This window comes from Corvus kubaryi, unplaced genomic scaffold, assembly GCF_017639235.1.
Source record: "Corvus kubaryi isolate FWS band 111438036 unplaced genomic scaffold, C.kubaryi_AGA036_p1.0 37354, whole genome shotgun sequence".
NCBI lineage: Eukaryota > Metazoa > Chordata > Aves > Passeriformes > Corvidae > Corvus > Corvus kubaryi.
The window spans coordinates 3,389,883-3,407,193 of record NW_024581116.1 but is presented as its reverse complement, the minus strand read 5'-3'; the positions used below and the strand labels follow the sequence as shown (position 1 = coordinate 3,407,193).

General features: G+C 42.9%; 1 protein-coding gene across 6 annotated transcripts in view; it reads right to left on the bottom strand.

Annotated features, from left to right (window-relative positions):
- Positions 1-17,311, bottom strand: part of RUNX2 (RUNX family transcription factor 2) — a 215,683-nt gene that overhangs the window by 97,475 nt on the left and 100,897 nt on the right. For 4 of the 6 annotated variants that reach the window (XM_042032801.1, XM_042032804.1, XM_042032802.1 and 1 more), the window contains one exon: positions 4,529-4,702. The exons of the other annotated variants lie outside the window; for them this stretch is intronic. In XM_042032801.1, the coding sequence (XP_041888735.1) occupies positions 4,529-4,702 (174 nt within the window). The remainder of the gene's footprint in view (positions 1-4,528; positions 4,703-17,311) is intronic. 6 annotated transcript variants of the gene reach the window in all.

Genomic DNA, 17,311 nt, shown 5'->3' with positions numbered 1-17,311 from the left:
CAATTCCCCGTTTTCCAAGCTGAGTTACATAACTAGAGCATGATCACAGGCTGGCAGCTCCTCAGTGTACTGTCTATAACACCCAGACATCACATGCATCATACTCTCATTTAAACCCAGCCATCAGCTCTAGTGCTGGTTGCTGCTGGTTGGATTAGTGCTACTGCCAACAGTAAAAAACAAACTGTCTGGAGCTATCTTTGGTAAACACTTAGAGCAAATATCCTCACTTCTGATCTTAACAAAGCCAAGATGACTTTCTGCATGAGTAACCCAACTATTGTTGTAACACCAACCCCCTCAGCAAAACAACAACAGCAAAATGCAACTTTTTTCTCTTCTCTAACTCTTTCATGGGTATCTTTGAAAGCCCAGGGCTTCATCTGAATTGTCCAGTTCAATCAACAAAGTCAAATCCAGTGGGGTTACACCCCAATGTACAGAAAAGTAATTGAGACCAGATTTTGGCCTGAAGAAGCTCTAAGCCCATTTCTCCTCCCATCCCTCCAACAGTCACATTTTTGAAATACAAAAAAAAAGATCAACTCAACAAATCATGCCAGGAGGGCAGCTAAGTTTTAAAAGGGGGATGGGGGAAATAAAGTTAAAAGAATAATAGGAGGGACACAAACTTTATGAAATTGAGGTCCACAATGGCAACTTGCCAGTCAACCAGAGGATGCAAACAATTTGCATAAAATAGAGCAGGCTGCGGATTCAGTTTACACTGTCCCTGAATCAGTCCCTGTCTGCCAGTGAAGATGTATCCCCTCCCTACCTTCCTTAAGCCAGCTTTGAAGACCTTAGATCTGCTTAAAAAATGATAAGAAATGGAAGCGTAAGAACCCTGAAGTGCGTGGAGAGGGGGAAGAGGAAACGGGGGAAAAAAAGGTTTCACAGGACCTGCCTTTGAGGGCTGTTATTTCAATGATGAAAGTCACAGGTTGCCTATAGATCAGCCAGCGCCACACTGGTGATGGAGCATGAAACCTCACTTAACTCCCACTTTGCTTTCCCTGCAGCCCAGGTGATGGGGTCCTCACACCGACCACATTCCTGCCATTACACCCACAGCTTTTCCCGGCCTACAGAAGCTAATCCTCACCAGTTGCATCTTAGAAAAACAAGTTTTTGTTGTCTCATACTGGAACACTGATGCAACAGCTCAGTGTCTGAACAGGAATGCAATTGGATACATGAGCAAGTTGCATGAGCCCGTTAGGGAAAGGGGAAAAAAATAAAAAAGCAAATATACCAGTAACCAAATGTGAATGGACAGGATTCCTGATTTATGGGCAGCAAGCAGGGTTCAAATTGGATCTGCACTGCCTCAGCAAAGGCAGCTGCTTATTGGACCATTTGTTTTTTAATCACCCTTCGATGTAGCTTTTGCTGAATCCTAGTTAAAATGCCACGTTGAATAAGGCAAACTCTGTGCCTTGTCCTGCCACAGCCCGGTCCTGTGGTAGGTTAAGGACTGAGCTGTGATTTGTTCAACCTGTACTCTGATACTTCAGGAAAATAAACACAACCTAGACAGAGAAAAGAAATATAAGAGTGAACCCCAAAGTGCTGAGTTCTTTCAGACTCAGGTGTGGGTCAGCCAGGCTTTAAATAATATGTCTGTTTAATCATGCAATAGTTATGCAAGACCTCTAGTGGAATAAAGCAAAACATTTATGTGCTTACTAGCAATAATATGGATTTTGTGTAGGAAACCAGTATTTACTGTTCAAGTTATTAGGAATTCATTATTTCCCTAAATAATAACTAGGTAAAGAGATAATGAAATCACAGCATTTCTAAAGGAATGCTTGGTTAATTCCAATAAAGGTAATAAAAAAATCCTGTTTTTCAGAGAAGCGTCTATTCCCCTTTTAATGCATACCCAAGGCAGTGCTTATGTCAAGAAGCCAGTGGCATTCTGAGTATTCCACCACAGCACAGAAACTGGTGTCAGAGCACAGCCCAAACACCTCACTCCCCACCACCACACCAAACAGGGGGATGTTCAGCAATTTCCCACTCAACACCTGATCAAAGTGTGCCTTGTCCATGGCATCACCTTTGTCTCTCACTGACATGGTTTGTGTAGCGAAGAGTATCCATTCATCCCACAAGAAGAATCCCAGAATAGGGACTGCCTGCAAAAAAGCATCCCAGCACTTTGGTGGAACATCAGAGCATGCTGAGCTTTACAGATTACAGTCAAGGTCTCAAAGAGCACCAAAAAGCCTGGTGGGAAGCTAGTGCAATTCCCAGAGCTTGCATCCATGTAACATGCTCACATCAATCACCTTTTTAAATGGGATGGCCACCAGAGAGCAAATGGAGAGCTGGCTGTTGGACTTTTCTAAACTGAGGAGGAGGCAAGGGTGAGAAATAACATCACAAATACTGCATCAGACCATTTATTCACTACAGACTCCTCACCATTTTGGGTGAAATGAGAGCAATTTGGGATTCTAATGTATCGCATGACCTTGAGTTTATCCAACAATAAAAGCACGTAATCCATGAGAGATGGGAAATCCAGCCTGCCTCCCTTGGCTCAGCTCACTTCCCTCTGCCCTACCAGCACTGCATCTTCCCTCTCTTGATGAAGTCTCAGCTGGTGCTTTGAACTGCTGACTTAAATTTGCAGAGAAGGCAGGGAATGCCACACAGCTTTGTTTCCAGTCAGGCTTATTGAAAGCTCATCTGAAGTTTTCACCTCCCAGATCTGTAAATGCTGCTGCTGCCTCATAACGAGGCAGAGAAGTAGTCTATTAATCAAAGCCAGCAGAACATTTTCTACAGGAGGCATTTATGTGAAGGAGAGCAGCATATGAGGTTACACTTAGTTAGGAAGAAAATTACAAGGGGATCTCAGTTCTTGTGCTTCAGGGCATAAGCTGATCGCCGGATGGGGTCAGGAAGAATTTCACCCTCTTTCGTTCCTAGATATAGTGTTGCACAATAGGTAAACTATGGAGGCACAAGGAAGAAGGAAAAAAAAAAAACCTGCTTACAGCCTGGATTTCCCCCCTGCTTTCTTGGGAACTATGTCTACAAATACTGCCAGACAGAAGAATTGGTTAGAAAAAAATACTGTGTTTTAGTTCGGCAGCTCTTACCCAGAAAATGGTATACACAAGAACCCTGAATTCACATGTCCAATGAACAAAACACGAAGCCTGGCCAAAGAAACTGGAAGCTGGGGGGCAGAAAGTACCATGTAATGGGTACAATCAACATATTTAATATATTATAAACATTTTAGTTAGACTTCTAGATCTCGGAGAACTTTGCCACAGCTCATGGGAACAATTTTTTTGTTGCAATTCCTTGAGTGCTTTGGGTTCAAACTAAATCACTTACTTCTCTTTCTTACTGCAAATTAATAAACTGGTTAAACTTAAAAAAAGAAGGAAAAGAAAGAAGAAGAAAGCCACAACACTTTGTTAAAACCGCTAAGTTTCAGCTGGTATCATGTCAAAACCACTTGAAACATGAAACTAGAAATCTTCCTAGGTTGACTCAAAGACTATGTCTCTACTAGGAGTGCTTTACCAGGAAAGGAATGCTGGTGTATAATACTGGCAAAGACCTCTGCTGTGGATGCAACTGTAGCAGCAGAATTGAGTATTAAATTGGTCTAGGGAATTGAGCCAAGAGCTTTGTTGACAGACTTGCATCTAGGTGAAGTTCTCCAACAGTTCTAACAATTGGTCAGGGGTAACACCTCTTCACATCCTGGATAGAAACAAACATGTCAGCACAAATTTAGAATCTAGAAATGCCCAAAGTTAGGTAGAAGTTGCTTTGAAATTATTTTGAAAAATTTAACCAGCTCTGACTTCAGAAAAAAAACAACATTGGTTTATTTTGTAGGCTTCACAGTTTTGCTGCAAACTTCTGGCATAGCTGCAGTTAAACATCTTATTTCAGCCTTCTAATCTGTGACACATGGTGGGTTCTTTATGATTTCTCTCAGCACAATGAAATCTGTCTCTCAGCATGCAATCATAAATGTTGCATACAACCCTCATGAGCAACCTTTGGAGATTTCTCCATAACCCAGTTCATTTATTGTAACCGTGGTCAGCACTGGTGGTGGAAGGAAACCACCATGTGAGAAGATTGTATTATTATCCCAGTAAAAAGACCATCAAGTGCTGGCTGCTTCCCTTAACATGAGTGCAAAATAACAAGGCTGAATAAAAATGTTCATTCTATTATACTCTAATATGTACTATCGCAACACGGAGAAGGCAGAGCAGCATGGCATTTAGAATTTCACCAGATCCCTACTCAAATGACCTGGATTGACTATTTTAGATTTATGGCAAAAAGATATTTAAAAAAAAAAAAAAAAAAAGACATTTTCAGCTTCAAGCACTATAGCAAAATCCACTTCCCACCTAGCTTTGCTTGGAGAACATCCCCCACTTTGTAACAGCCTCTTTGACTGCAGCTGAGACACAAATATCCATAAGCAATTACTACCAATGCCTGTGCAAGTCAAACCTATGGTTCTGTCTCTTACCTGTAATCTGACTCTGTCCTTGTGGATTAAAAGGACTTGGTGCAGAGTTCAGAGAGGGCCGTGGGCTCTGGGTCGGGACCCCTACTCTCATACTGGGATGAGGAATGCGCCCTAAATCACTGAGGCGTTCAGAGAACAAACTAGGTTTAGAGTCATCAAGCTTCTGTCTGTGCCCTGGAAACAGCAAATCATAAAATAAAAGCGTTAATAACAAGATTTAGTAATTTAACACATCCCCAAAAAACCCCAAAGTGGTCTTTAAGGACCTGTTATTAGATTTAATGGATCTTCAGGTATCTCAGTTACCCCCAATAACACAGAAACATTGTGAGGGGCTTGTGTTTTGGACATGGTTGCACTGGTGAAAGCCTTATCGAGCACAACTGTGCCCATACAGGGGTAACATGTTACAATTTGGATCAAAATAAGCACTTCTCAGGACACCCACACAAGGTCATTTTTGTCTTTTTTTGTCTTTTTTTTTTCTTTTGCTGCTTTAACTACCCAGGGTAGTTAGAGAGGCAAATTTTCCCTTCCAGAAGCAAGCCTCATATGTACATACAACTTAGCAACTGGGACAATTACTCCGTGCCTGGTTTATATGTTGTGGATTTTTGCTAAGAAAATGAAAGCTTTTCTTCTCCCCTTATTTTTTTTTTTCTTTAACTCTGTCATAGTCAGTCATTAGCTTTCATTCCTCCGTGAGATTTTCCAAAAAGTCAGTTGAGAAGAGCAGTACACAAGGAAAGCCTCCAAGGCTGCTGGCCAGGACTGGGCCCTACACACCCTTGCATGGTCAGCCTTCCTCAGTGCTCCTACTGCAATCACCTAAAACAAGCCAGCTGCTCCTGGACATATTTGGAACACTCATTTAGGGGTGTCTTGCTGTCACAATATAAAGGGGAAAAACAGCAAAAGCACCAGAATGCCCCCAATGGTCCTGTTCATGTTGTCATTGAGTTGTATCAAGAGCAAAGGCTTTGCTTCTCTAATGGTTGTATTTTTACTCCTAGGTTTAATTTCTTTCCAAAGGAAGCTCCTTGTCCAATGATGCTCTCGAATGTGAGGCGCAGAAGGTGTTATTTCTATCATTCAGCACACAGAGAAACAGGCATGTATAGAGATTAAGGACAGGATTAATTTTACTTAACTTCAGCCATTCATAAATCAGGCATCTAGTCTAAACTCTTCTAATGTAGATTTCCTCTTTGGTTAATGGAAAGAAATAGCTACTTCCAGAGGGCAATTCATCTCATTTGTCTCTGACACTTGCCTTAAAATGGCATGATTCACCTCCTGAATTTACTTTCTCTTCCTTCTCTGATCAGAGAGGGAGCACACATGACTGGTTTAATTAGACACCCTCACCATTAGTCAACGTTAAATGGAATGACGCTTACCCTAAGTTACAGATCAAGGTCACACAAAAAGCCTCTGGCAGAGCTGAAAGGGGGCCCTTGACTGCAACCCAGAACCACGTCTGCCTCCATCCCTCTAAGCAGTGCAGGGCCACTGGCACAAGCAATAACTGGATAGGATATCTTAATGCTTTTAACAATAGGAATGGTCCCTGGTAAGGTTTGGGCTTGAACCCTTCCAAATAATCACCAGTGGCTTGAGATAATCCATGTTGTCCCTCAGTGTGAACACAGCCATCTGTCTGGAGCTTACAATGGTTCAGCTCTGCAGGCATGAGACGATTGTCCCATTAGTCTTTGGGCCATAGAACCAATTCCAACACTGTTTAATTTATTTTAGAAGCAGAAATGAGGCCACCAAATCTTGGGATTGAACTATCAGGCTGCCACTGCTAAAAAAAATGTTTTTTAGTAGTAATTCTCACCAGAGTACTGAGTACATGGGTTCACACCATCTAATTGGTACCACAGTGCCAACATGACGCATAGGCAATGCAATATCCAAACTAAATAAATCCAAACTGGATTCAGAGAAATCATAGCTCTAGACAGAGAAGGATTCAGGTTGGGAGATGAGGGGAAACTTGATGGAATTTAACTTTGGAGAAACTTCTCTAGCAATTTAAAAAAATTTGTTAGTTGGCCCATAATTTGGTGCTTTGAAGTCTGGGTTTTCTCCCCTGTAATGACTCAGTCTAAAAGCATGGGGTAGGCAGGAGCCTTCTCCTTAAGGAGAAGGTGCTGCTCCATGTTAGAGCTGACATGCGTGGCTACTCTCTTCAGAAGGAAGGCATCAATCACTTTAAATGGGGATTGATTTTCGGTGGGCTTGTAAAAACTCCATAATAGCAGCTTAATTAACAGGGTCACATCCAAGCTATACTCCTTAGCATTATATTCTCAATCTATTTAAACTAAAACTTGTAGAAACTGGGTGCTGCTAAATCTGAAGAAACTACTTTCACATACACATGCAGTCAGTATTCTCTTGGGATTTCTCCATCTTCTTTTGCTCCACAATTTTTATGTATTTGCTTTTCTCTTTGCCAGTCATATTTTCCACTCTGTTTTTTAAGGGCATCTCCTTCCCCTCCCTTTTTCTGTTCTGCTCATTCCTAATCATGCTTTTGCAAATTGAGCAACCTGGTCTAGTGGAAGATGTCTCTGCCCATGGCAGGGGATTGGAACGAGATGATCTTTAAGGCCCCTTTCAACCCAAACCATTCTGGGATTCTGTGAAATTCAAGAGGGCACAAAATAAGGCAAACATGATCAGCCCATCTCTGGTCTCACACATCAAGGTTGATTTTAGCTGCAAATGAATCCACCCCCAAAGTGAATCTTATTTAGAATTTTTGTAGAAAAAACCCTGTGCTATGTTCATATAATACCCTTTATAACTAAAGAATCACTAACAAACTAGTGTACAATCTATTTCAACTGTCTTCAGAAAACTCAATGAACACTTATTACATAGGTTACCACCACTACTGCACTAACCTGTGCCAGATAACCCCCATCCTTGTTTTCATCATGTCCTGTTTGGTCATACTTTATTTTTGAAAATAAGTAAAATTTTTTAAAATTTTAATTGTTAGAAATGTTAGTTAGCTTTGTTAGAAAAGAGTTTATACTTAATTACATGTATTATAGCAGAGCTCTGGATAGCAGAGCACTTTAGGATAGGCAGGAGGAAAAAAAGGAAAAAAAAAAGAAGAGGGGAAAAAAAGGAGAAGGGGGGTACAGAAAGAAGAAAAAAGATTTCCACATCTGGTTGAATTGAAATGATCTATAGATGTGTGAGTTTGGGTGTTACCACTCTCCCCCCTTCCCCTCCCCCCCAAAAAAAATAGGGAAAAGAGAGCTCTATGCACATCTGGAAGACCCCAGGCATCAATGGAACTGCAAGTCCCCAGAAACCAGCAAGGGGCCAAATCAAGACTTGCCTTCCCCTTCTGGACATTTAAAATTTAGAGTTGTAACATGGAGTCATGTTGTGACAAAGGGATCCACAGAAGGAGCTACAGTCCCCCAGTGAAATGTCCCAGGGAGACAAGATGACATCACAGCTTTGCACACTATGGGTTACTCTGCTATGATAAAGGCTCAGACGTGTTCACACTGAAAGTAAGCAGGAAACTCAACAAAACCTTTGTATTCAGGAGGTGCTCACAAAGGCGTGTGGGCAACTTAAATAAATCTCCTGCCTTGATTTCTGTGCAGAAAAAAAAAATCCTGTTAAGTATGGAGGAGCCATGAGGTATGGGCTGAAAACACTCAAAAAAGACCTTCTGAGTAGCACATAAGCAGCAGCAATGAAACATGTGATACATGTTTAAAACTCATTCCACAAGCTGCTTTTCATCTCTCATTGATATATGTGCCCGTTGACAGAGAAATTCCTGATCCCAGGGGAGCGTGCTAAGAAAAGCTGTATTCCTCAGTCTCAGTACTGAGGCATAATTTTATTTCAGGAAAAAAGATTAGGGTAGCAAGTGCGGATAGCTGAGGGACAATCCATGATCTGCTGCAGCAGTGAGTACATTAAAAAGCAATATAAAAACTATGTGAAGAGTAGAATAAAATAGTGTTACAGCTATCCCAATGCCTGCAACACTGCATTTAGTGCCTGTTGCTCTGTTACAGAGATGAATTTGTAGAATGGATTGGGCTTAGAGGGAAAAAAAATGCTTATGGACATAAACAGTCTTGGATGTGAAATGTGGTCAAAAAAAATGGAAGCTGACCCATGAATCTCTGACTAAGGATGAGACCCAATGGCCACTGGAACAGATCAGGTCACAGGTGAGAAGATGGGAAAGAAATTAGAAAAATTGAGAGTTCATAGCCAATAGCTAAACAAGCTGTTCTTATTTGTCTGCTGGCAGAGTACAAAACAAGCTGGATATCAGAAATCCAGTGCTCACTCCAAAATAACAGGAAATATTCTGATCTTTCACCACTACTCAGCTGTTTCAAGCCAAACACCAACCTGAGTATAAGTTTCTGGAGACAGAAGCATTGTCATTAATCCTCTCCGGTGCCAATTTTGGCCATTTTACATGAATTAAACCAGAAAACAGTACTGAGAGAGTGCAATAAGGTCATGAAAACTGCAGCCAGCCAGTCAGTGCCTGTGCTGCTGCTTCTGCTCGCCAGCCCAGCACAGCCTCAGAACATGTTCATGTGGCCCAGGGAAGCTGATGTTCAATTATCACATCCCAGGCATGGCAGAAGATGTGAGGAGTCTTCATCTCCAGCTTAATCATTTCAGTTTAAACTAAGCAAAGGACTGTCTCCCAGATCAAAGCAAGTCAATCTCGAATCTGCTGGATGTGGTAACCGGGAAGGGACGTGAGCTCGTCTCTCATCACTGAACTTCCACCGCTCTGCTGGAGAAGGCAAGATGTAAATCGGGCTGTGGAAGAGGCTGACTTGCAGAATGTAAATGTGGTGTTGATGCTTGAAGATTTTTACCTCCTCAGGGAGGAGGAGTGTGCATTTTTATCTTTCAGCTTGTGGGTGTGGAACTGAAAACTAATCAGATTATGCTACACGTGGCCCTGCCAGATGCTGACACTCAGGGACTCCCTTTCTTTGTACCGTGTACACCACCCACCAGCTTTTTTGTGTGTTTTTTTTTTTTTCCTGGTACCAAGGAGATCTGGTTACCAGATTTTCAGCAGATGCTTTTATGACTCTCCACTGGGTTAGCTATTTTCAGTCATCACCCAGCTCTATCTTTTTCTGGTTTTGCCTTAACAAGGAGAAGTATCGTGGGAGTCAGGTGACTCCACAAAAAGAGCCAAGGGAAGGCAGAAAGGTCATGGCAGTAAGAGCCTGGGTTGTCACCTGCTGGAGGTACATTTTCTGGGACATCCCAAGCAGAATGGAGGATGATGACCCATTGAGAAATGCCAGCATGGCTTCTGTTTGCTCTATGTCAGGAGTGCACTCTGTACCAGATAGTGAAGTTCAGAGTCATTCCGTGGAGTGACTACAGCTGGAAAAGGCAAACAAAATTCTTTGAACACCAGGGCTAGTAAGCAAGGATTTCTACAGCTCTGGATTCAGTGAACCCAATGGAAAATGGAGTTTCCTTCAGGTTAACGGGTGGCAGAAAGAAGAAGAATCACCTAGTTCATGACCTGTGACTTTGTAGCCTGTGCACCTCTGCCTCTTGACTCCAAGAGAAACACAAGAGAGATCAAGAACCCAAATTTTGATTATTCCCACTGTTCTCCAAAGGTGAAGTGCTCTAAAAAGGTAAAGAGTGGGCACATTTTTTCCTACTAACCCTGTATATCTTTGAGACAAACACTCTGATTTGTCTCTTTTAACACTGGAACACCAGCAGCATTCTAGTGTACATTCTAGTGTGTACACTTCTGCATACACATTGTAGAAGACAATTTCACACCACAAAAAATACAAGCTACCTGTCCTCTGAATTTCATCACAAATTCTCCCTAAATTGTCTTTGCAGGCCTACCTGCATTTCATCCCATTTGGTCCCATGGATGAGGTGTAACTGGAAGATACTGATATGGGCTGGGATGAATTCAGCTACAGGCTGATAAAGCTGAAGTCAAGGGACCCACATTTATGCCAGGAAAGGACTTGAGACCTGAGCCTAAGGCTTCCTAGCAGCTGTTATGCAGGGACTGAATAATGCTGAGCATTCAGCATGAAGCAAACATATTCATTGTTCTGTTACAAATTTCAGACAATACTTTACTGCAGCAAGATGTCACTCCAAAGTAGTGTCAGTCTATCCACTGGAGGTAAAAATAAGGGAGCCATAAACCAGAAGCACAGAAGATTCACATCAGCACTTTGCAAGGAAAAAAACCTCCGAAGAAAGTCATGAGGGTCCCTCTTGTGTCCCTTGTCTTGCGACAAATAGCCATCCAGGGCTGGTTTCTCCCCACCCAGTCCTACTGAATGCAACCAATCCAAAGTCCAAGGGAAAAAACCCAAAACACAAGAGCCAAACAATTTTTGCCCAGGAAAGGGGAAAGCTTGGAACCCTTCCAGTCTCTTGGGTAAAGAGACAATTATGAGAAGAAAAATATAATCCACCCAAGAGACATAATTACATAATTAGGCCATAAGCTGTGCATAGGAAAGGTTCTTATAGTTCATAGAACAAGGAGCTACATAGGTGCAGTAACTGTAGTTAATTCACTCAATGGAGAAAAAAAAAAAGTTTGTTTTTTAAATAGCTGAGGGCACCAGTTTGCATTAGACTGGGAGGTTATTCTCCCGACTGTACACAGAGCCCTGTTAGTGACAACAGGAGTCACTCAGGCGCAGGCAGAAAACAAGCCCCTGTCTCTTTTTGTTCGTAAAAAAGGCAATTTTTTTTACCCAAAGCAGCTGAGGCCAGTACCTGAAACAACTGCAGAGAAATGGAAATAAATAAAGACAGGGGAATGCATTCTGTGGAGGGGCTCGGTTCCTATGAAACAGACCTAATGTGTATCCATTTGCAAAAATCCTAATGAGCTCCTCTTCCCTGACCACAGGTATGGGTCCAAAAGGGCCAGATCTAGATCCTGGGGGAAACAGTGACATTGCCATCTTCCCAGAGCTGTGGCTCCTACCCAGGGTGAGCCAAGGCAGGGGGAGGTTGGCACCTCAGCGCTGAGGCCAAGCCTGTGGAGCACCTCTGGTGTTGATCATCTCCCCACTGATTTACTGGGAGCAAAGGGAATGTCCTCTCAGCTCATCCCGTGGGCAGCCTGCCCAGCATAGGACAAAAAGAGCAGGTTGGCAGGAGGAAGGGACAGGAAGGGTGAGAAGAAATGACCCGTGGGGGTGTAACCTGTGCCTCGTAGCACCCATTGGAATGACTAAATCTTTTGAGGATACAAAGTGTGTTTTAAAATTCAGCTGGGGGCTGTGAAGAGCATGGATCCAGCTGAAAGATAGACCCAGAGGTCAGGGGTTTTCAGCAAACTGCAACAGCTGCAAAGGAGCCTCCTGCTCACTGAATTTCTCTATACAGAGTTGAAAAATGCCTCCTTGGAGCAGGGCTCCAGGCTGCTCATCTGTCAGACAAGGGACTGATGGGGGCAGGTGTCAGGGGCCGAGCTGGCCAGACACTGCACAGGGAAAGGTGTGTTAAAGCAGAAAAATCAGAAGATTTAACAAATGAAACCGAAATGGTGCTTTGAGAAAAAGGACAGGCTGAGCCAGAAAGAGCTTGAGTGGGTTTGCCCTTGCACCATTTTCCTCCTACCCTCCAACTCATCCCAGAGTTGCAGCCCGCTGCTCTGACCCTGTACTCCAGGTGGATGAGCCAGGTCTCCCCTTGCTGCAGTGCTGGCATTGTTCCTTTCTCTTTTCTTTTTGAAAAGCTTTTGAATTCTGATTAGGATTTTGAAGCTTGTTCTGCAAAGTTGAGCAACACCCCATAGGAGTATCAGCCCAAACTGGCCAGGTCAGGGAAGGAGCAGGTGGGACCCCCTTGTGCCACGATGCTCTGCCTTCACCTTTATCCATCCTTCATGAACATAAAGGAATCTGTGTTCATGTGTGCCAGGAAACCAGCTAAACATTGCTGGCATGGCCTCTTGGAGACATTAAAGACTACTCATATAAACAGAGACTGTCACGCAAGTCTTGGTCCCTGCCTTAGCTCCCTTTGCATGCTGGTATCTGTTACACTCTCCCCCTCCTCCTCCCCCTTTTTTTAGCAGAAACAGGGATGAGGGAGAGCAAGGGCAGTCCCGAAAAGCTCAAGAGCTCCTCATTCTGATTTATCATCCACATGAACCCAGAAAAATCTTTGAGGAGTAAGGTCTTTTCTCCTCCAAAAAGCTAGCTATCCTGCAAAGATCCCACCAATTTTTGGTGCTTCCTTGCTGCAGCACCAGGCAGTAAAGATCATAGTGAAGAAGGGGGCAAAGGTGGAGAGAGAAAAAAAATGTCCTTGAGCTGGCTTCCCTCCAGCTGGCAGGAGGGGATGGTTTTCTCAACACTTTCAAAACCTGATTACTTTAAGAGAATGAGAAGCAGGGGGATGATGTAAACACTGCCATTAAACCAGACTTAAGGCGCTTAGTTTAAATCTGGTGTAGAGCTCTCTGATGCTGCTCAGCTCTCTAGAAATCATTAGGTGCATTTTAATTTCTGGTTTTGTTTTACACCCCCAAAACCAGGAGCGCACTGCACACTGAACGCTGCGGTTACAGAGGGAATTCAGGCATGGAAGACACAACAGTTAAGCAATAATGGATGGATGTGTGTGTGTTTGCTCTCTATCTTTCAACAGATTGTTTTGCTGTGTTAGAAAACTACTGTGTTTATATCCATGCAGCAGTTTTTAAGCAGACTGTTTAAACTTGAATAAAGCGGGATATTTCTAAAATAACCTTGCTAATACAATTCAGATGGCTAAAGAAACCTGAAAACGTGGTTAAAAAATAAAAAAAGATGCCATTTCAATCTACACTGGTGGGTAACATGATCTAAACTCTGAAAGAAAACAGTCTTTACAAGTTCAGCTTGAAGGATTATCTTGTGTATCAGCACCCTCTGTGGCAGAGTAGCATTTATCCACGTATCCACCCATGTTAATGCTGTTGCACAATTTACTACAGCTGTGATAGACAGATAATTGCTTTATCCACCCAAGTGTAATAAACGGAGTCTACTATGTTAATCCTTGTGTTCTTATTGTCGGCAAATGCCAAGTAAGGGAGAGACGTACACTGAAAACTCCGTCCTCTCCTTCCAAAACTACTGGAGTTTACTCACCCTCAGACCTGTTAAAGTGTTTGTACTGCATTCCACTCCCCTGCTTGCAGAGCCAAGTATTTTGAGTAGTATCAAGATATTGTTATATAAAGGGCACCTACACTCAGGCTATATGGAGTCAGAAGCCAGGATGTAGCAGCCTTTAGGGAAAAAAAACCACCCAACCAACCACCCTCAAACATCTTTTCCTACTCAGTAAGTAAAACAGGCCAAGTATTTTCTGTTCCTGGGCATAGCACAGAAAGTAATTACCTGTCCTTCTAAAACTGGACATCTATTCAGTTTGTGTGGAGTCTGTCTGACTGTTGAAAAATGCCATTTAGCTGCTGGCCCATCAGTGTTTTCCACAAAAATCTATAAAGATTTTTTATTTTGAATGTCAAAAACAGGCGTATCCTTTAAAAGTTTTACAGATTCCTGGCGGCTCCATGAGCTTAGGTTTGTGGCATCAAGTTTGTAATGACAGTTTGATGGATGTCTCCCTTTCTTCCTCCTGAAAGGTATAAGGAATTGGTGGTTTCCCAACAAAAATTACACTTAACACTATTCTTTGCTCTTATTTTTCCTTTCAAGTGTGTAAAGAGTCTGGTGCTGCTGGCAATGAGTGGGTTATTGGGGCAACTTTCATGCTGCAGGAGGGATTCAACTTTCTGTGTACTCAGAGCTCTTGCACAAGCACCTACACGATGTGCAAGTTCTGAAGAAGGACAGCCTTAAGCAGCACATAAACACTGTAGCTGGGCTTAAGAGAAGAAATGTTGGCCCGAAGATGCTGCCAACAATCCTGCAGGTGAGTCGCAGTTTTTAACCCCTTGTTACGCTCCACCTTTCCCTGCCAATGCAGCAGGGGCATTTCCGGCTCAGTCGAGGGCTGAGATGGATTAACCTCTGCTTTCAGGTCTTTGTGAGAAGGAAAAAGCATAGGTTTAGATTAGATATTATGAAGAAATTATTTGCTGTGGGGGTGGTGAGATACTAGAAAAGGTTGCCCAGAGAAGCTGTGGCTGCTTCATCCCTGGAAGTGTTCCAAACCAGGGCTTGGGACAACCTGGTCTAGTGGAAGGTGTTCCTGCCCATGGCAGGGTGCTGGAACAAGATGGTCTTTAAGGTCCCTTCCAGCCCATTCAGCCATAGAGGATGAATGGATGGGGGTTAGGTGTTACAAGGTTGCCTGCTGACTATCACTACTGATATTGAAATGGAAAGTGTTTTATGCATCTTCAGCCAATTAATAGCTAATACTTTCTTTAATAACTTGGATGATGCAATAGAAAGCATGATTATAAAATCTTTAGATGATGTCCAGTAGGATGGAGCCTTCCAGACTTGGAGAAATGGGTCAGAATTCAGAACAAACTTAGCATGGAAGAGAAATTGTACTTGACACATCATTAGTAAGATGACATGCAAGTAAGAATTAAGTGCTTTGTGTTACACTTTGGAGCAAGAAGCCAAATGCACCACAATGACAAACTTATTAACCAGCAGCACTGCAGAGGGAGATCTGGGGGTGGTGGGGAGTTGCAAGTTCAATGTGAGTCAATAATGGCATTTTGGTTTTTTTCAAAAAAGTGAAGTAAATTCATTTCTGGGAAAGATTAACGGTCATATTGTACAAAAGACATAGAAGGTATCTATTACAGGCTGCTCAGAAGTGGTGAGACATCAGCTGGACTGCTTTATCCAGGGTGGGACACCACCCTCTAAGAAAGATGCAGACAGATGAGAGAGAATCCAGAGAGGAGCAACGGGAGCGATAACAGATTTAGAAAGCATGAGCAACATGGAAAAGTTGAAGGAAATGCATTTGTTTAGTCTAGAAAAGAGACAAGCAGGAAAGGACATGATAAGAATAAAGTGTTTTCTACAGAAAATGATAATCAATTGATCTCTGTGTCAGCTGAGAACAGCACAAGAAAAAGCTGCCTTCAGCTGAGGTAGAGGAGATTTAAGAGATTAATGTACAGTATTAGCAAACTCCTTTTTAAGTATAAAGGAAAAAAACCCCACAAACTCCAGACTTGTAAGTAAGTGGAAGGCTCAGTACTGGAGGATTTAAAAATTTGGACAGATGTCAGTGATGATCTAAGTATATCTAATACTTCCTCTAAGGAAAAATGGACTAGGTTGCCTGAGGTTTCTTTTAGCCCTACTGTTCTGGGGCTGAGTGATTGTCTGTGCTTGGTGAAGTCACGTACACAATACTTGGAACATGAGTACATGCAGTCAGCAGCTCCTGCTAACTGAGGGCCTGATGCTGCAAAGAGCTCAGGACCTCGAGCTGCCATGAAAGGGCACAGCAAAATGCAGGCAGTGTCTGCTCAGATATTCCTGACTACAGAGAAACCATGGGGGGTTTGGAAATGCTGGTCTTAAACCCTCTGTGCCATGGTTTCCTACAGCTCTAACTTCAGAATAATTATCATTTCTTTGCCTCACAGTGGATATTACAAGATTGATTTCACCATTAATATAGAGAGCAGAACTCTGAGGTTCCACTATAGTTTTTGAGGGAGACACAACGAAGTAAAACTAGAATTTCACACTCAGTTCTTGAGAGTATTCCTGCAACCCCCAGCAAAGGTCCAGATCCTAATCCATGATTGGTTTTGGTTGTTACTTTCTTATTTGTGTGTCTGCTGGTCACTCAAAGACAGATGGTCCCACAGAGAGTAGCCCTGGCCATTCTCTTGTTAAAACTTCTCTCCATGCCAGTGTGAAGAACAAGAGACACCAAAATGACAAACTTCTTGGGGAAAACACCCAAACAATAAACACAGAAGGAAAGGTTTTGGACAAGCTATGTCTTCTAGGAGAGTGTAGGGAACTCCTTAATGCAGTGGGCTATAAAATCCTGGGATTTTCCAACAAGACAGCCTCATTACTTACATTATTTCTTCCTGAAAGTGCTTAATTCATAATTATCTCTGTTGGGTTTTTCTGGCGGGGTTGGTTTTTTTTTTTTTTTTTGTTTGTTTTTTTTTTTTTTTTGGTTTTTTTTTTTTTTTTTTGGATGGAAAAGAAAGTAAAGCTCCATTCTGCTGTGAGCTACACAAACCCAAATCCCATCCTTGCTACAGAAGCTCCATCCCTGCATACATTCATCTCACACCAACCCCCTGAGCCCTAAGGATGGCTGCCTCTACCCCAGACCAGCTGTTTATTAGCATCATGCCCAAAAATCCTGAGATGCACGTTGCTGGCCAAAGTTAAGCCTGTCCTTATGGGCTCTGCAGGTCGCTAATTCAGTGTCTCAGACAGGTGTTCAACCTGCTCAGGGGCGATCCTACAAAATCCCCAGGGGGGCAGAAGGGAGGGGAGTGACACAACTGTATTCGGCCGAGAGGAATGTGAGATTTTTGTGAAGGGCTCTGGCAGGGGGCCGACCCTTCTGCCGACAGTCGTTAAAGTTTGTTTAGTGACAGGGAGCCTCCCATGAACTTAAAAACAATAGGAAAACAGAGTTCTGGAGAATAAATCTCACCCCCTGCCCCGGTTGCCTGCGCGTTTGGCTACCAGAAGGTAACAAATCCCCAGGAATGCGGGCGGTGGGGGGATGCGCCTGTGAGGCGGAGCTGGAGGGTAGCCAACACAAGCAGCG